Genomic DNA, 20,793 nt, shown 5'->3' on the forward strand with positions numbered 1-20,793 from the left:
TATTCAGCCATGAGCTCTCCCTACATACCTTCCTCTCCCAACCACGATGTGGACTCTCTATTGCGACGCTCATTTCAGCCATTTTTGAGCATCGAGAGTCACTTATGAACTCCACTCACACCACGTGACATGTTCATTTGGTCCCATAGGTCATATTTGACCTCCCGGGACGATAATAGAACTCTCTCTCTCTCTCTCTCTCTCTCTCTCTCTCTCTCTCTCTCTCTCTCTCTCTCTCTCTCAAAACTTCCATGGAGGGGGGTCGTGGGAAAGCTCCACGAGGAGGCCCTCTTCTTGATTCTGCAGGGCGAGCATGGCCCCTTGAGTAGGAGAGGAGAATCACGCTACCCACATGGGAGGAGCCGCTAACACGGGAAGGGCCGACAATCGACCTGCACAGAATCAAGCCAGAGCACGATCGCTGGGAGCGCGCCATCATGGGGAGAGTATTTCATCATAGGATCTCCTTGAAAGGAGCATCCACGGGAGCTCCATCTCCTGCATGGTCTGAGCGCAGCGGCCGACTTCGCCATCGTTCTAGTTTTCATTAGCCAGTGTAGTTTGGGCACCCTAATGTGACCAACGGTCACCATAAGGGCCCCTTCTCACCTCCTAGGCAAATCACAAGAGGTCACATATTGTTCACGGTGATGGAAAGAGTATCCAACATGAAGGAGCATGCAACCTAGAAGGTAGGCAACCCGACGTCGGTAGTACATACTACGGCTTTGATTTTTATTTATTAAACAAAAAAAAATCCAGCATGGCCACGGTTTGCAAGGTGCAACAAGAGATCGGGGAAGGTAATAACAAGGTTTTGAGCACGATTGCTAGGCAAAGACGATGTTGATGCTCAGTACAAGGTTTATGGAAGCTCGAACATCCTGGCCATGCAATCAACGCAGCAAGTTGATACAAGTAGATTATGAGGTAAGCAATCAATTTTGATTTTGTTTGCCAAATTATTCACGTACATGCTGAATGGTATAAAGATGGGTTTAATACCCACAATCCAGCAAGACACCTTTATGAAGGCTTCCTACAGTAAAGCAAGCACAAGCACGGTTTATGGCTTGTAAGATACAAGTATTCGGCAAGGTCGATGAGTAATTTCAAATCACGAAGCCCACAAATCTCATTCTTTCTAATTTCGACTCCATGCATTCAACACCGCCTATGGAGTAGGACTGTATGTGGCTACCCATGAGCAAGGCTTGTGTAGACATATGTTGTCGTCGACTCTTCAACATGTTTGAAGCTTGTATCTCTTCCCTAGCATTGAGGAAGCACCAAGCCTCTTAAATCTATGGAAAAGCAAGGCTTTCAAGAGCAAGGCTCTGTACCTCTGGGTGCACTTATTAACTTTTGCAGAATTGTCTACACCACCCACTTGATAAGAAAATGTTACTCTGATCAAGTTGAGTTTGACCTTTGGAGGCTAGCCTTTAGCAGCTATCCCTTTCAATATTGAACAATCACATGATTCTCAATACAATGCATGATTTGGCAAGGCCATTTTTCTATGCAAGCTCGACAAGGTCGGTCGACTCTCTGTGAAATTTGTGTGTCAACAGAAGCATCTATTTGCTATAAGAACTCAAGAAAATTATGTCTCATCTTTCTGATGGACTTCTAGGAAGCAAGGATTCATATTAGGATATATTGCATAGCAGTTTTCAAAGTTTGGAATATGCTCATAGCATACAAACTTGGGAACACTTGCCATGCTGTCTGCACGTTTTTACATTCTACGAGGGTGTATATGATACATACACTAACTCACTCAAGCAGTACATATGGCTATGAGCCAGCTTTGAGCAACTTTCCAAAAACCTCCTTTACATTACATAAAGATCTTTTTTCTCTACCAAGCAAAGTGCTTGGCCAGACTCTATACCAAGCTGTTGTACAAAGCAACGTGTTTTGCCAAATTTCATGTGAAGCAAGGCTTCTCTTATGTGCCCATATATTATCGATTGACTTTAGATCGACGATAATGGCACACATCTTTAGCACTAGGTGGATATAAGCTCACAAGCAATGCTGCACTGTGATGTATCCATCCCAATATAATCGTGCACGGCATGTAAAACCAACGACTCACATGGTTGAGGCTGTCATAGAAGCCAAGGGATTATTATTCTATTTTTTGCTTTATATGCATGGCATACTAGTAGAATGGCCGTACAATAGCCATCATTGCATACGCTTCCGCTATAGCACTAGCTACTTTGTTAAGGACGAGCTCAATTGTTGCTGTTTTCAGACATTTTATTTTTATGTTTATTCACAGGCAACGTGCCATACATATGCACCCTGATACAATCACTGTCACATACACGGTAAGTGGGTCAGGATGTGACTTTTGGCACCTCTCTCTATGCAGGCATGGTACAATTACACTGATGTCCTCTTATATGATAAGCTATGATACAGACATGGTCTGCACTGGAGCATTTGAAAAGGGCATACAATACATTAGAATAAGGGGATTTCCTTAGCCCAACAATCTCTCTCTTTCCAACTTCTATGCGGGAAAGGTGAAACTAGGGATGATTTTTTATTGCAATCTTTTTATGTCAAGACGGAAACAGGAAGGACTAAGCGCCATCTATTGACACCTATTTTGGCATGGCTAAGAGCGTTGGCATGGCTAAGAGCGATTTGTTTGTAGTCTCTCAGTGATTGATATCAAGATCGAACACTTCTATCCAGTTAAGTACCCATCGATTATAATGGACAATCCAGAGTCTTGCCATTAGTGATTTTTTGGGCAATATTTTAGCACTACACACTTTGAGTGCGAAAATCCAGTTGAGTTCTTGAATGTCTTAAACTCGTAAGGGCTTATCTCTACCAAAGTGTATAGATGACACTAGCATTTCAGACAGCATGGCTATTCACAAAAACCCACGATTATGGAGTTTTGGGTCCGGAAAACATCTAGTCGTGAATACAATTCCAACTTTCGTGGATCTCCTATGTTATCTCTAGCACTACGAGTGTCTATATGAGTCCAGTGTTGGGGTAAGACCCAGCCGATAATTTAATAAAGTGTGATGGTCAATTCTTGGAATCTTCACACTTGCACTTTCAAGGAAAGCAGTCCATCAGCTGCCAAGGGCTCGTGGATAATTTAATAAAGTGTGATGGTCAATTCTTGGAATCTTCACACTTGCACTTTCAAGGAAAGCAGTCCATCAGCTGCCAAGGGCTCGTGGATAATTTCAACTTCCAAAGTTGAATTAAGATACTATTGGCTGCTAGTTGAGCCATTTTCCTGCAACGTTTAACCCAGGGGTTTGACAATGCTGGTTTTACCCAAGGGGTCTGGTTTGCAAAGGCAACACCCACGGTTACATGTGCAATACTACTTGCATTTCACTAATTTTCAACTAGTGTTCCTAGGCCTTTGCAGGCGGGAACTTTGGATAGATGCCTACAAATAAGTGAACACTATGTTCCCCTCCAGGTACGCATCTGATTTGGTTTTATGTTTTTTGGTTTTCTTTTTCTATGTATGATGCATAAACTATGTTGTCATCCATTTTTGCTCTTCAGAGGGATGACAAGGTCATGTAAGAGCCAAGACTTTGGGGCCATAGTGTCCAAAATAAGTTTCTACCTTATGCAGTTATCGACCCATTTATAGGGTTTATTTGGCACATGTTGTCACATGGGATGCAACATGGTCTAGGAACTCAAGGAGTTCGGTTTAGCCAGTGTGGAGCAAATCTAATGAGGGTCCCTCTCACTCTCGTCGTAGAGTGTTTGCAGTTACCTCTCCACACAAGTACATCTTGTACTTGAAGGATGTTCTTTTTTTAGACATTCTTACATGAGACATATTCCACATGTGGAGAATATGAGTCTTTGGGACTGGCACTAGCGCCCCCTATTTCAAGTATATGTCACGACAAAGTCCCTAGGTGCTAGTCAAATCTGTTTTCTAGACCATTTTTAGCACGATGTATCAGGAGCAATTTCAGTGGCCAGAAATTGTCGCATACTTAAAATGACTTGTTAAGGTACAAGTGCTGCTAAACAACATCACATATGGTTGTTTATACATATAGCAAGGCTATGAGTTATTACTGAAAAGGGTTCATTGTTTGCACTTAGAAGTGACTACTGTTTCACCTTCTATTATGGTTCAAACGTTTCAGCAAGGCTTGCAAATGATTGCAATAAAAAGTATTTAGTTTCATTTTGCAACCATTTACACTCCTCTTCAATGTGTGCTACGAGCATCACATTCGCCCTAAGTATTGGCAAGGATGATTATGGATATACAGGTTCGGATATGTTTTTTGCTAAAGGCATGCACACTAGGTGTTATGGGCCCTAGTGTTTAGCAAAGGCTGATTTGGAATGGCATGCGTATTCATTAAGTTGTTTTTTATGAGCATTTTGCACTCTATATGAAGTATCTCTTCGAGATTACTTTTGGGTCTACTAATCACCAATAGAGTTCATTGCTCGGTTTGGGTGGTGGTGGATTTTTCAAGTTAACCAAGATGGTTATTCAGGACGTTGTTTTCTCAGCAACATTGTCTGCTATTGTGATCCCCGTTTACCAGTCATCTGGGACGACTGTCTGTAAACCGTGGAAAACACACCTCCGTACTGTCAATTATCGAAGGGGATAGGCATATTACAAGTGTAATCTTATGCTAAAAGATATGCAAATTGTGTACATTAGCACCAACCAATCCAATTAATAAGCATTTATTGCTCCACTGGGAGTTTTCTTACCATCAGTTAAAGCATGTTTGTGACTAGGTTTAGTCTCTTCATGTATAAGTCAGGTTCTCAACCTTGAACACTAGTTATGGTGGATTTGTTTACTGATGACATTTAAGAGCAAGTCAAGGACTTACACTTGGCTGATTAGTTATGTCAGCAAGTTACTTTCATGGAAAGTGAAAAGAGGTACTCTTTCGGGTACATCTTTGTTGTGATAACTCGTTTAGCATGCTCATGTGCGTTCTAAATGGAGTCTACACACTATGATTGGATAGGAACCGGTACACAAGATAGTTGCAAATGGACGACAATGTGGAAAATCAAGATGTTGCTCTTGGTTTCATTGAACCTCCTATTGAACAGTGTTCCAGTCAAGCAAACAGCTGGATCCATGAAGGATGTCACTATGGAAAACATGGGTGTATCATCACTCTTGTTTTCGAGGACGAAAACAGTTCTCCAAGGGGGGAGTAATGTCAGGCCAAGGGTAGGACCAGGCAGCAGGCCAAGGGCCAGGGGACTGAGTGGCTCAGTGTGGCTAGGAGCCGAGGGCCAAGCATAAGTTAAGAGGTCCTACTTGCAAGGGCCAAGGGCTATAAGTAGGGAGGTTGGGAGGAGAACATTATGCTAGTCCACCCTTTGGCCTTTCAACAGCGCAAGATTCCTACAACGACAAAAAAAGAGAGGTGAGTGACACACCATTGCATTCCTAAGCTTCCCTACACACGGGTTGCATATTTGCAGCCTTAGTGGCTCACATGCAGCACATATCAAGTCCCCTATGATACAACACTCCTCTCCTCTCTTCTCTCTTGCCTGTCGGTGTAGCACTCCGCTCTTGGAGGTGCATTTGCATGTGTTTTTGTACTCTATCTCGCTCTCCATCTTTCTCTTGTCAAACTTGCTTTGGATTTCTTGCATCTATATTTTTTTTAATAGATATGCATATCTCTTGTAGCTTGCAACATGGTATTTCATATATTTCACAGGCCCTGTGTGATCTTCGCCTGTTGCACCTGCAACTTGAAGGAATAATTTAGTCCTTTCACTACCCAAAGTACCTCACTCTGTTCTTGATAGTTGAGCATAGCATCACTTAAACTCTCTCAATAGGTCAATTAAAGAAAGCCTTCTTTCGGCTTTGCAACACATTCTAAAAAAGTTCGTTTTTAAAACCTCACAGAGTCTTCCATGAAGTATTCTTCCTTTAAGACGGATTCTAATGGCTCCCAATTTCTTCCATGCTTTCCCTTATATGGTTTCTAATCTAAGGGACGAAAAAAATCTTGAAACTTCCAATCATCTCTGCCTTTGATAGGGTAAAGGGACCATTAAAAACCCGGCCCCTGAAGGAAGGACGCACATACCCCCAATATTGTGTTGCTCGGTGCTCCAAAGGAGAGACATTGAGGAGTCACTGTCTCACTGGATAGCGCAATTGAGATTCTCTTTGGGATGTCTGATCTTGGGTTCAATCACCTATGGCGTCATGACTCATTACACGCGCTGTAATGGATTCCTTTTCACCCCAACTTTTGTCACACACAGAAAACATTTTTCCTGCTCTGCTTGGCTTGCGTAGCACCTGTTGCACTGGGGATTTCGTTGCTCGTAGGCATAGCTAGAAACTTTGATTTGCACCTTTCCACGTCCAAATTGGTTGAGCGTGCTCGTCATAGTTGCTCTCCCCGCTTAGGTGGCCTTAAGTTGGCCCCTTTACCTTACTTGTTGTAGCTCCATCTCTTTCACTAACCACACAGATACTTTGTGTCATCTTTCCCTTCAAATTGATCCATTTTGTTCACAAAATGTTACCATATACATGTGGTAGTGATGTGTGTGAACACACTAGGACCGCCGGGGCATTTTTTCCCTCTTTAGGAGGTTTTTTTCCCCGAGAATTGTATTTACGCCCATCACTCTAGGGCTATCTATCTTTCCATTGCACATTAAGTAATATACTCTCTATTGTGTGCCTTAAGCTTCCTTCATCTTCTCCAAGCTGTGTGCGTTTCTCTGCAACCCTAATTCCAACAATTGGTATCAGAGCAGGTTGCGTCCTGTCGGGCTTAGTCGCTAGCTGCTCTAGCACACGCCTACTCACTTTCCCCGATTTTAGTGAGCTTTGGCAAGCGTTCGCAGGTCGACAAAAATTTTGGATAAGCTCTTAGAGCTCAGTCTGCTCAGATTTTTGATTCGGGTTCATTTCGGCCTCCATTTCCACTACAGGCAGTACTGCACATGCTATTTTGTCATTTTGTGCAAAATTTTTGTCAGTGCCGTTTTCTGCATAACATGTGCCTCATATTCTTCTACGGTTTGTGCTATATAGCATGTGTTGTTCCCGCTCCATTTCTCTTATTTTCGAGCAGTTTTCACATCAGGTGCAGCATTTACCATGGCTGACAACAACACAGATGTGTTCAAGATGTTTACTGCTGAGGATAGGTTGGATGGGGACAACTACCCTATGTGGGCTTATATGATGCAACATGTTCTTGTGTCAAAGGGCGTCTAGAACATTGTGTAGGGCATTGATGTACGTCCTGGTTCTGAGGATGTAGGTGATGTTGAGGATGTTGCAGGTCTTGCTGCAAGGATTGCTGCTATTAGAGTTGTTTTGCCTATGGTAGAACAAGCTCGTTGGGATGTAAAGGATGCGTAGGCTCATGCATTGATTGTGTTGTCTGTGAAGTGCATCATTGTTCCTCACATTCGTTCAACAAAATCTGCAAAACAGGCTTGGGATATTCTAGCAGGTCTTTATGCAAGCCACAATAAGGCTAAAATTGCTTTGTTGCGTAAAGATCTAGAGTCAAAGATTATGCATGAGGAAGATGATATGGACACTTTTCTTGTTGGTGTCAAGGATATCAATGAGCAACTTATTTCTGTAGGTGAAGTCATTTCAGACAGTTCCCTTGTGCAAACTGTTCTTGATGCCTTACCAGATTCTTACCAGACTTTTGCTAGTACTTGGAGACTCATGACCCAAGGAAATCCAGAAGTTGTCAAGTTTGATGCATTATGCACATTGCTGTTGCAAGAGTCACTTTACAAAAAAAACAGGACTAGACAACGTGTAGTTGAACAGGCTTTTATTGCCTCTCAAAGAAAGGGTGGTAACAGCAATGCAGCCACTTCTTATGGTTCTCCTGCGAGTGGCAAAACTTCTATTCCTAATGCTTCTGCTAGCAGCACTTTGTCTGGCAATTTTGGTGATAAGGGCAAAAAGAAGATGCGTTGCCATTATTGTAAAGCTAATGATCACTTGATCAAGTCGTGTCCTAAGTTGAAGGCCAAAGAGGCTAAGAAGAAAGAGGGTGGTTCCACTGCAAATGCTGGTTCCACTACAAATGCAACCATTGTTGAGTCTTCTGTAAAAGGAGACTGTAATGTTGTTGTTGATGCAGAATGGGCTTTTAGCGCAGAGTGCACTTACAATCCTGCTGTCCATGATGCATGCTTGTTAGTTGCTGCAGATTCACATGTGTGGTATTTCGACAGTGGTGCTACAAAGCACATTACCTCACATCGTGAATTGTTCACCTCTCTCGAGTTTGTCCCTCATGGAAATTAAGTCACTTGTGCCAACAATGCCTCTTATCCGGTTCAGGGAGTTGGAAAGATTGTGCTTACTGCTGCAAATGGCAGGTCCTTCACACTTGTTGATGCACTTTATGTACCTGGGATCAAGAAGAATCTCTTGTCTGTATTCGCACTTGCTAGACTTGGACTTGTAGTCAAATTTGTGGATGACAGATGTACAGTTCATGATCTCAGTTTTGGTGATGAAATTGTTGCATCTGGCCTTTTGTGCCGTGGGCTGTATAAGCTCACTTTGTATGACAAGTGTGGAAAAAAAAAATCAAATGTTGTTGCAGATTCAAGGACTATTTCAGATGCAAAACTTTGGCGTGCACGTTTTGGTCATCTGAATTTTGCCAGTTTGTTGTGTTTGCAGAAATCTGATATGGTTGCTTCTTTGCCGCCTCTTGAAGCACCTATCAAACATGTTTGTGAAGGCTGTATTTTGGGTAAGATGCAGCATTCTAAGTTTCCAAAGGATGGTTCAGTTCGGGCCACATACAGGTTGCAGCTTGTGCATAGTGATGTTTGTGTGCCCATGCAAACTCCGTCCTTGGGCAATTACCTGTACTTCGAGACTTTCATTGATGATTACTCCAGGCATGCATGGGTATTTCCGCTTAAAGCGAAGTCCGAAGTTTTTATGTGCTTTAAACAATTTCTCGCTATGGCTGAAAATGTTTTGAAATGTACTATGGGCACCCTCCGTTCCGATCGAGGGGGGGAGTATATGTCTCATGAATTTAATGCATTTCTGGATAGTCGTGGGATAAAACACCAATGTACAATGCCTTATACACCTCAACAAAATGGTGTTGCTGAGAGGAGAAACAGGTCCCTAACGGAAACGGCACGATGTATGGTCAAAAGTCAAGCTTTGCCGCATTCTTTTTGGCTTGAGGCCATCATATGTGCCACTTACGTACTAAGCAGGTGTCCTACGAAAGCTTTGCAGTCTATTACTCCATATGAAGCATGGCATGATAGAAAGCCTTCTATTGAGCACATGCGTGTTTTTGGCTGTTTGGCATATGCTTTGGTGCCACAAACACAACGCAAAAAATTGGATGATAAGGCTGTCAAATGTATTTTTGTTGGTTATAGTGCTGAAAGCAAAGGTTATAGGGTATATCATCCGCAAACAAAGCGTATTCTGGTTTCACGGGATGTAGTGTTTGTGGAAGATTCTGTTCAGCCCTTGTTGTCATGTACTAGAGACAATAATGTAAGCTCACAGGACATTTATGACACTTTGTTGCCTCTTTTCAGTGGTGGAAATACGATTGTAATTTCCAATGAGGCAAATGTACAGCCTATGGGGGTTTCTGAAAATGTTACAGATCAGCCTATTACTGATGCAGATGTACATGATGTACTTGATGAGGAAAGGGCTTAAAATGAGCAGGCTAGAGGTATGGCAAAATGGTTGGTGCACACTTTGCGTGACAGTAAATTCCATGAACCTTTGTCTAGTCGTACTCGTTCAGGCTCTCGCCATGCATCTTATGCATCAAATTGTTATGCTTTGGCTGTGTCTGGCTTACATGATGTTGAGGAGCCTCTGTCTTTTGATGAAGCACAAAATTCAAAAAATTGGATGGCTGCCATGCAATCAGAATATGATGCACTTATAGAAAATGACACATGGACTTTATGTGATTTGCCTCCTAGAAAAAAGGCCATTGGTACAAAGTGGGTTTACAAGTTGAAACGCAAGCCGGATGGTGAGATGGATCGCCATAAGGCTCGACTTGTTGCAAAGGGTTATGCATAGCAAAAAGGCATAGATTATGAAGAGACTTTTTCTCCCACTTGTCGTATGACTACTGTGCATTTTCTATGTGCATTGGCAGCTCATTTTGGTTGGGATGTACATCAATCAGACATTGTTACTGCTTTCTTGAATGGTGACATATTTGAGGAAGTTTATGTAACGCAGTCTCGTGGTTTTGTCATAAAAGGACAAGAGGACAAAGTGTGCAGATGTAAGAAGGCTTTGTATGGGTTGAAGCAATCTCCTCGTGCTTGGTATGAGAAAGCTGACACTCATTTGGTTAAACGAGGCTTTCGTAACAGTCCAACAGAAAGCACATTGTATGTAAAGCGTGAGGGTGATGTACTTCTCATTGTGGTTCTTTATGTTGATGATTTGCTGATCACTGGACCAAATGAGAGACATATTGCTGAATTCAAGGCTGATTTGAATGCTACTTTCAAGATGAAAGATTTGGGGTTGTTGCATCATTACTTGGGTATACAATTTAAGCAATGCGATGGTGGTATTGCCTTGTGTCAGAAAAGTTACATAGAGACATTGCTATCTAAGTTTGGACTTAAGGATTGCAAACCTATTGCCACTCCCATGGAAACACGTTTGAAGTTGAGTCTATATGATGCTGGCGATCCTACTGATGTCACTCTTTACCAAACTATTGTTGGCTGCCTCATTTATGTATGCAACACGAGGCCAGATATTCAGCATGCAGTCTCACAGGTCAGCAGATTTATGCATAGCCCAGGGTCTAAACATTAGCAGGTTGTCAAGAGGATTTTCCGCTACCTTAGTGGCACTTTACATCTTGGCTTGTTTTATCCCAAGGGGGGATCATTGCCGCCAGACTTACATGCTTTTTCGGACTCAGATTGGGCTGGATGTTTTGACACGCGAGTGTCCACAAGTGGTTTTTGTTTCATGCTTGGCAGTTCATGTATATCATGGTTGAGCAAGAAGCAACCTACTGTGGCCACTTCGAGTTGTGAGGCTAAGTACACGGTAGTCTTCAAAGCTACGGTTGAGTGTGTATGGCTCAGACGCCTTATGGCTGATTTGGGTGTTGGATAGGACACTACCAACACTATCTACACTGACAGTCAGAGCGCATTGGCAGTTGCAAGGAACCCAGTTTTTCATGCTCGCACAAAGAACATTGAGGTGCATTACCACTATGTCAGGGAGAGGCTCTCAGTAGGAGAGATCAACTTGGCTTATGTGCCAACACAGGAACAACCTTGCAGATCTTTTCACAAAGGCATTGTCTCGTGAGAAGCTTGAAGCTTTCCATAAAGCTTTGGGCTTACTCCCCTTTGTGGACTGATCACGTCCTCAGGGCATGGCACTTCCCTTTACTCATGTGCCAGCTCTCGTTCATCGCATCACTCCAGGGGGGATTTGTTACCATATACATGTGGTAGTGATGTGTGTGAACACACTAGGACCGCCGGGGCATTTTTTCCCTCTTTAGGAGGTTTTCTCCCCCGAGCATTGTATATACGCCCAACACTCTAGGGCTATCTATCTTTCCATTGCACACTAAGTAATATACTCTCTATTGTGTGCCTTAAGCTTCCTTCATCTTCTCCAAGCTGTGTGCGTTTCTTTGCAACCCTAATTCCAACACAATAAACTGAAGGGCTTTGGTTGTTGACATTTCCCTTTGTTCTGCTGCTTGTTGTTGTTGCATAAATGTAGAAAATGCTTGAAACATTTGCGTTGTACCTTGATAAAAGCGCATCCCTTGTTGTTCATCCAGATCCATAGCTTATAAGATTTATATTGAGACCTTTGAAAAAGCTTTTGTACCCTCACTCTAGCTTGCTTCACATTTGCTTCACCAAAAGTATGTCAAAAAGTTTGCAGTGCGGCTAGGAAGGATGAGAGCTCACAACTTAATCCTTCACAAAAACCACTTATTCAAATGATTTTAAAAAAAGAACAAAAACTTTAGTTCAGCCATGGAAGCTCCACTCATTCACAAAGGCCAAGAACAACTCAAAAATCTTGTGTCTGTGACAATTTCATGTAATCTCAACCACAGATACAATGCATGTTTGCCTTGTAGAAAACCCTATCTTCCTCCTTCAATTCTTCGTCAAGACGATTTCATGGAATCTTGAGCCCTTTTATAGACAAACCCAAACACTTTCTTGAAGAGAGAAAACCTTAATTGGAATCCTCACACACTTGAATACGAGGTAGGAGCAATGTGAGACTACACTAGCACACATAGGAGAACCCTTTGTATCCCTTCTCAAAGAGACTTCAAGTGTGGATATTCTTCTTCAAACAAGCTCCCCCCTTGCTTAGAGTCACGGCACCGTAGTCATGTGGCATTTTAATCCTTTTAAAAAAACCTTAAAATAAGTATTTTTTTACCATTTCATAAAATTTTTTGGCCATATCTAGCTCTAATCTGACCCATTTCGACTGCACAAAGCACAAATTTGTTGGGAAAAAACCTTAAAATTATGGAAATGTTTCCTTGAGCTCAATTCACATGTTGAACCTCATTTTTCCACTTGTCTTGACCTCTAATCACATAATCGATGGCTACGTACGCCAGCTACAATTTTTGGATATGTTCGTCCGCATTAAACTTTCTAAGCAAAACAAGTGTGCCACCAGAATACACTTAACATATGTACATTTCAAAACCAAAGTAAGAATGTTCTAACGAGCAACAATGCCATGTCTAGGGCCTCAAATCCCTTGTAAGATATGTACACAACTGCAACTGTGGCAATTGCTTTGACACACATGACAATGTGAACATTGTAGCATCCACTCCCATATATCAAAAGGCATAAAAAACGAGGCGGAATATTTAATTTCACATTGTAAACGTGTCACAACACGACAATGTATCTCGCAGAGGAGGGGGGTCACTAAAAAAAAAGAAAATGTCAATCATGCTGGTTCAACAATAGGAATTAATTTATATCTATATTTTCTCACGTTTTCATGTACAAAAGGGAGTTAAAAAAACGATCTTGAAAAAAAAAACTATAGATTTAATAGAAAAAGGGTCCCTTTTATTGGTGAAAATTTCATAGCTAAGGTGTTTTATTAATAGTCCTTGAATGCACGTGATATATAGGTTTTACATATAGTGGACCCCCTGAAGTTGCTATGTTCTTATAGAAGCCTAAGTTTCAAAAAAACAAAGCCAAGCACAAAGCTTTTAGATCAAGCTTTTGTGACTACTGGAAGGAGGAGTGGTATTGTTGCCACTTCAAATGATCTTTCTTTGGCTAGAAGCCTGTGAAGGCTATACCTTCCATAAACACTAGTAAGTCTCAAACGCTCAATGACAAAGGCAAGAATCCATTGGGTGCAAGTATAGCCCAGCTGAGTCAAAATGAGGTTCAATTTGGGCTTCATTCAATGCAATTGAGACCCAAGGACATCCTTTTGTACTTATTTGCATTCAATTGGATCATTTTAATGCCAAGTGTGTGCAATGGAGAGATGTGTCACACACAAGGAATAGTGTGACAATCCATGTCAATGGCTAAACTATCTCATGAAATTTTAGACTAATGAGGCTGCCATGCTTAAAGCATTGCATGCATTGAAACTATAGATACTATGTCGAGAGCCCGTGGCGCTATCAAGCGAAAGTCTTCCTTCTCATTTGGGTGATGCATTGTAACATGGGACACCGATTCCTAGTCTCCATAGTCCTCGCATTCCCCTCGTCCCAACAATCGTCCTTTTGTTGCAAATGCCTCTTGTGGAAACAAGATTGCCCTCTGACTCTGAGCCCCGTCTGAGCTGTTGGGAAGGCACGCAAGGGCAGTGAAAAAAGTTGATGGAGTGTATGGAAAAAGTGAAAAAGGTCGGGAGCTTTGAGCCGTGGATCTGTTTTGTGAGAAGAACGGCCGAGATGAAGATGCGTTTCTGGTTGGGAAGCGTTTGAGTATGTGGGCCTTAAAAATTCGGCCACTTTACATGTAACTGATTTTTGGAGCCACAAAATTTTCTGAAAAAGCGTTGGCCCCTCACGCGCACAAGTCGTATTTGGACTCCTGTACTTCCATCCTCCAAGCCTTTGCCAAATCCCAAAGACACACGCACCCCGCCCGCGCACACACAGAGACAGAGAGAGAGAGAGTGAGTGAGAGAGAGAGAGAGAGTAGCTATGGCTTCTGCTCGTTTCCTTTGTAAGCTCAAGAAGCATTCAACATAGCTACTTTTCATATAAAGAATCCACTTTTGATGTACTCAGAGAAACGAACCTCATCAGCAAGCTGCTTCTGAGCTTTCCCATTCCCATTTGCCATGCTTTTAAAAGGCCTGCTGCTCTGAAGCCAAGGTCATCATGTAGACATCACACCGCAGATCATAAAACAGTAAAAAATGCAGAGTTCCTCTTTTTGTATGGAAAAATGAAGTCGAAGACGTTGAATTGATTGAGCTTTTCAATCGTCAAATTGGATCAAAATGTTTATGATTTCAGATGAAATCGAATGATCCTTGAGCACTTCGTACCGATGTAGTCTTTGTTCTTTGGTGAAGAGGAGTAGCGAAACAGTCGAATGAAATTGTCTGGACACTAATGAAATATGAGGGCTGCTCCTACAGTCATTTCTTTGAAGGTACTCTACTAACTAAACAAATACACTATCAATCTCTAGCATCTCTAATGAGTAATGGAGCTGATATTTTTGAGAAATCAATTTCAATTATGGATAATATGGGTTAGCCCGGTAATTGCACTGCTGGTCTCAGAAGCTACTACATCACTGTTCTGCCTAGCTACCTTGCTTTTTGACTGCAGCTAATTGTTTGGTAGCTTTGAGGGCTCAATGGAAACACCTACGTTCTTTTGCATACAATGCTTGTTCTTCTCTGGTTAATTGACCGCTTAGAACTCCTAGAGCAATCTTTTCTTCAAGTATGAGTTGAGGCTTATCAGATTTTCCTTTACCCTTATCCTTAGATTTATCGCTCTTTGGTTGAGACTGAGATGGAGAATTAGATTGAGAAGAAGAACTGAGAGAAGTTCTTTTTATGGTTACCATTCCCATTAGAATTCTCGTCTTTAGACGAGTCATCAGAGGAGTAGGTACCATTACCTAAGGTTGTCTTGAGCTTACCCTTGTTGTGCTTTATCTCTTGGAGTTGAGCCAAGCATATAACGTCTTGCAATGTCTTTGGATCATCGGCTTCCACATCAAACTTGATCGAGTTGTCCAATCCAAGAAAAGCCTCTAACCTTTCCTCATCCGATGTCCGCAATTGTTCACCTAGCTGCGACACACGGTTAGCATATGACATCATAGGTTTACCTTGTTGAGATAAAGCCCGAAAATCCTCTTTCAATCGCTTCAGGTTCTGTGGAGGTAAGAAGCAAGTCTTTAGATCCTCCTCAAACTCCTCCCAACTAAGCTCGAGAGGGGGAACGAGGAGAGACTTGGAATGGGCAACCATGTGGGCTTCTTGCTTCTTCTCCATCCACTCATCCTTCCAAGTGATGGCATCACCTGTGAGATGTGTGGAAGCCAAGAGAACCTTGTTATTATAAGACTTTTTCACACCGCAAAATAGAATGTAAATTGATGCAACCAAGAGTAAATGACAATAGCATCCATCTTACCGTCATACCTTATCCCCTATCTAGCCCCTCCAATAGAACCATTTTGTGCTACAGATGTGGTGAATATGGGCATTACCAAGTAAGTGTCCTCTTACCTGAGGATCTCCTCCTTGCCGGAATTGCCCTGAGGCTAAGGATCACTACAGTAAGGATTGTCCTAAACAACGACCATCCACCTCTTCGAGCCCGAATCAGAACCAGTCCCTCAGAGCAAGTTGTAACAAGTGGAGGAGCGAGCTGGTGTCCTCACTCAGAGCCCTTGGCCTTAGTCTTCTGGAAGGTCCCATTTAACCATCCCCAGTTTCACAACCTAGTCCATCTCTAGCAATGGACAAGCCATTCACTAGTGCCAAAGGCAAACCTACCTCAATGCTATCTAATATTGATGGGGCCTTCACTTGCAACAGATCAAGGTACTAGAGAAGGCCCCGATCAATAGAGAAAACACTATAGTAGAGACTATCTTTAAGAATACCTTTCAGCAAGTGCTACTCTACGACATGCTGCGGCTAGATGCAAATCTTTGAAGTGACACCCTTACAGTCATTCAGTCTCTATACCCAAGAGAAAACGGTCTAGTGGTGGGCACCTCCTAGTACATGATCTCATATCCCGCTGCTCCCCTCACTGATTAGAGAAGTCCTTGTCTCACTGTGTCTATTCTAGGGCGCCAATTCTCGAGTGTAATTGTCGACGGTGGATTTGACATTAACCTGATTGCTGAATTCAGCTTGGGTCTACAGCCTACTATGTCCGCTCCATTCACAATGACTTTGGCAAACCAGAGGATTGTCTACCCCTTTGGACATAGTAGACAAGGTGTCTCTGCAAGTACAGGATTTCACATTCAGCTTGGATTTTGTCGTGGTTTGTCTTCCTCAAGTTGAAGGTGGCTTCCCCTTGCTCATTAATCGACCATGGTTGTGGCACACTAAAGCACTACATGATTGAGGCAATGATGCCATGTGGATACACACTCCTGGCTCCCCAATGACACCCATTCGACTTGAAGGAGGCATGGATCCTGTAGTGTCATAGTTCTTTGTCGGTGGAGTCCAACCCCAAACTAGCACAGCCTACCCCACCTAATGGGCCAGAGGAGGACTTATTTGAGTGGTTAGAATCTACAAAGTCTATGCCTTGTTATGTGGTTTCTATTCCATCCTTGCCCAAGGATACCCCTTCTACCATTGTCCCTACAATAACATTGTAGCCGGGCAGAGTGTGCTGCCTAGCCCAGAAAGTTGAAAGAAACAAGTGTTGCGGTTATGAATGCTCCTATTGTGAGCCAATCAAAGACCACAGACGAGGTAAGAAATCTCCTTTACAAGAATTTAGCAAGTTGTCAACCTCCTCAGTGTTGGACTTCCCGACCAAGGCAAAGTTCTCTTTTGTGTCTGAGGAGCCCCCCGCTCCCCTTTGACAAGCTTCCACAAGGATGTTACAAGAACAATATGCTGATTTCGACGCCAGCGCATGATGTGTCCAAGCTCCAAGAGGCAGCAAACTCTTCATACTCTGACGTATCCTTGCCAGCAATTCATCCTGTCTCCAAGCTCCAAGAGGCAGCAAACTCTTCGTCCTCTGATGCATCCTTGCCAGCAACTCATCCTGAGACTGTAAGGGAAGTTAACCTTGGGGACCTTGATAACCCTCAACCCATTCTTTTAGCAGCTTGGCTGTGGGATCACTCGGTACTGCTCGACCAGGTGATTTCTTTTATGCACTCTTTCAAAGATGTTTTCGCTTGGTATTACAAAGATTTGGAAGGAAACCCACCAGAACGAGGCGTTCGCACTATCCCTCTGGTCAAGGGGGCTAAGCCACTCACAAGCCGAGCTTACAAACTGACCCGAAGTATGCAAAAGCTGTCAAAATAGAGCTAAAGAAAATGCAGGAAGCAGGCCTCATTGTGGCCGTGAAGCATTTAGAGTGGTTGTCTCCCATGGTAATAGCTCCCAAAAAGCAATCCAATAAAAGCCGTGTCTACATCGACTACCATGCGTTTAATAAGGTAACAATACCAAATGGCTCTTCAACACCTTTCACAGAGCGTGTGCTTGAAGATGGGGTTGGGCACATCCTCTACAGTTTCATGGGCGGGTTCAATGGATACAATCAATTGGGCATTCATCCTGCTGATCAGATCAAAGCTGCTTTTTGACTCCATGGGCTATTTTCATTTACACCAGAATGTCTTTTGGGCTGAAAAATGCTCCACCTTCTTTCAATCACACGATATATCTCATCTTTTATAATGAAAATCTTTGCATATTCATGGATGATTTTTCAACCTTCTCCGGTGCTCAATGTTCCTCTTAAGTGGATAATTTGGAGGAGCACCTCGCTCAGCTCTCTACCATCTTCCTTCGCTGCAGGGAGGCCATGTGGTGCCTGCTAAAGGTTTAGTTCCACTACCATGATAAGATAGTAGCCATTTTGTGGTTGCCTCCCCCCATCAATCCCAAAGGTGTTCAGAGCTTTGTAGGCCACATAGGATATCATCGGAGACTTACCTGTATGTATGCTGAGGTTGCTCAACCACTGACTTGCATGACCAGTGCTACTCTACCCTTCTAATGGTCAAAGCCTTAGGCCCACGCATTTGATTACCTCAAAAAATGGCTAGCTGAAGCACCTATTCTAGTTGCACCTGATCGGTCTGTCACTTTTTATGTGCATACGCATGCGAGTCAAACTTCTGTGGGGGCTATGCTGACTAAGCCTAGCAAGGAGTTTAACTTTGATTGGCCCATTCACTATGCAAGTTGACTGCTCACTAAAACTGACAAAAGAAAAGGTTTGGCTATTGTTTATGCTCTACAAAAATTCCGCCACTCTTTATTAGAGGTTCGCTTCACAATTTTTACTGATCATCATGCTCTGCACTATTTTCTCAATAAGCCACAAGTTGCTGGTCGGGTGTGGCGGTGGCTACTTCTATTTTAGGAGTTTGATTTTGAGTGGTCTTCCGTCCAGGCAAGCATCACGTCATGACTGACCATCTCTCTCGCACTCAAACAGGTGAAGAAGCTACGGGGATTGCGGATGACTTCCTAGATAGTAGTCTCTTTAAGATGGATAGAACTCCGGAGTGGTATGGTGATATATTGTATTTGCTATCCATTGGCCTGCACACAGAGAATGCATCTCCTTTGTAGAAGAGAAGATTGTTGTTATAGACCATTCACGATTATTGGAGGTCAGCTCTATGAGTCTAGACAGATGGTGTTCTGAGGTGATATGTCTCTCCATATGAAGTCCAACATATTCTAGAGGATGCCCATAGTGGTCCTACTGGTGGCCATTACCTTGGTCAAATCTCCGCCTAGAAAGTTCTACAATGTGGATTATGGTGGCCTTATGTGTTTAGGGAAGGTTTGTGATGTATGTCAGTGTCGTGCACCTCAACCCAATGGGTAGTCCAACCACCTTTTACAGGTTTCAATGGCATGGTTACCTTTTGAATAATGGGGTTTAGATTTTGTGAGTCCAATTTCTCCCCCAGCTCCAGGTAATCAAAAGTATTTACTTGTTGTTACATGGATTAGGGGAGTGTCAGCTCTCTACAAGTGTGTGCTCGGTCAGGTGTTGTTGACAGGGGAAAGAGAGGGGAACGCTTTATGCTCACACGATCGGTTTGACAGGGCTGCCCTCTTGCCCCCTTCCTGTTTCTCTTCTATGCTAAGGCGATGAGCAAGTTTTTGATCTCAAAGGAGGTTGGTTTGCATGATGGTCTGCAGAGCTGCCTATTAGAGGAGAGGAGCTTTTGGACGTTGAGTTTGCTAATGACTCAAGCATGGTTTTGGAGGTCTAGGAGGCCAACTTGCACATGTGTAAGCAGGCTTTTGAGGTGTTCTGTTGTGCGTTGGGAGCACTTATCAACTGGCGGAAGACAATGGCTTTCTGGGTTGGTAGTGCTCCCATGCCCAATTGGTCGCTTGGAGGGCTTTAGGTGGATTCCTTCAGGGACATTGATACGCTACTTTTGCTGTTAGGTTAGTTTGGATCTGTCCTTAAAGCAGCAGAGTGCTCCCCTTCTCCTCTCCATTAAGAGAAAACTGCTCTATTAGAGCTTGGCACGGATTTCTCTTGCAGGCAGGGTTGTGGTGGCCAGCTACGTGTTGTTGGGTACTATGTGGACATCACATCTTGCTGGATTTCTCCAGCTCATGCATCAACTAGGTGGAGAGGCTGATCAGGAGCTTGTGGTCAGGGCAAGACACACAGTCGGCTCGGGCCAAGGTCTCCTGGCAGGTCATCACTTTACCTTGCTCTTGGGGGGGTTGGGGATCATCGACCTAGCATGGTAGAGTAGAACCCTCCTTGGGAAGCTTGTGATATGAGGACTTCTTCAAGGGGGGGAGCCTTGCAAGGAGCTATTGCTACACCGGATTTGGGCCCGGTTCCTGCAGATGGGAGGCCCATGGAGCCCTTCCATGAGCTGGATTTTCACAGAGATGCGTAGAGTTGGCCTGAGCAGGAAATGGGAGGATCACTTTGCTGCGAGCCTGCTTTGATCCTAGGAGCAGCTGTGGGGTGGCCTTGAGCAGCCCTAGCCCACATGCATTGAGGAGCGTTTGAACCAACCACTCGTTTGGAACCCTATGGTCAACACCAAGCGAGGCCACATGGTTGGTAGTAGACCTCATGTCTCTTGGGGTTCCATGGCAAAGGGTCCAACTCGCTCTTGTGGGGACTGGTTGCAGTTTACAGTACTTTCTGAGGAGATACAGGGCATTCAGTTGTGAGATATGAGGGGGTTGCACAACATGTGTCAGGAATTGTTGAGGCTATACTTGTAGAGTGGCACACCCCTTTGGAGCCCGTAGCTCCCTACTGGATGGGGGCTTTCACGTGACTGGAGGTTCTCATTGCAATTAGGTCTTGCTCAGACACATGTTCCTGCTTGTTCTTTGAGGTTTATTGGGAGGGTTGTCTCCACAGAGTCACTATAGAGGCACTAGAGGTGGCTGAGTGCTACTTTCAACGGATTAGAGTTGTGGGTATTAATGGGAGGACTTATGTCATGGACTCCGATCCTTCAGATCTTGAGTCAGGACATTGGTGGCACTGGGCTTGG

At 43.4% G+C, this 20,793-nt stretch overlaps 1 protein-coding gene across 4 annotated transcripts in view; it reads left to right on the forward strand.

Moving 5' to 3' along the window:
* The first annotated feature begins 14,148 nt into the window (after positions 1 to 14,148).
* The window catches only part of LOC147446517 (uncharacterized), a 107,350-nt gene continuing 100,705 nt past the window's right edge, over positions 14,149 to 20,793 (forward strand). Inside the window, exons 1-2 of one of the 4 annotated variants that reach the window (XM_086525734.1) lie at positions 14,149 to 14,489; positions 14,571 to 14,709. In XM_086525734.1, coding sequence (XP_086381860.1) covers positions 14,677 to 14,709 — 33 coding nt within the window. In that variant the 5' untranslated portion in view covers positions 14,149 to 14,489; positions 14,571 to 14,676. Of the gene's footprint in view, positions 14,710 to 20,793 lie in introns of all 4 variants that reach the window. The other 3 variants (XM_086525735.1, XM_086525736.1, XM_086525737.1) reach the window with 3 other exon arrangements.

This window comes from Adiantum capillus-veneris, chromosome 12 (genome assembly GCF_014529385.1).
Source record: "Adiantum capillus-veneris isolate H3 chromosome 12, ASM1452938v2, whole genome shotgun sequence".
In the NCBI taxonomy this organism is placed as follows: domain Eukaryota; kingdom Viridiplantae; phylum Streptophyta; class Polypodiopsida; order Polypodiales; family Pteridaceae; genus Adiantum; species Adiantum capillus-veneris.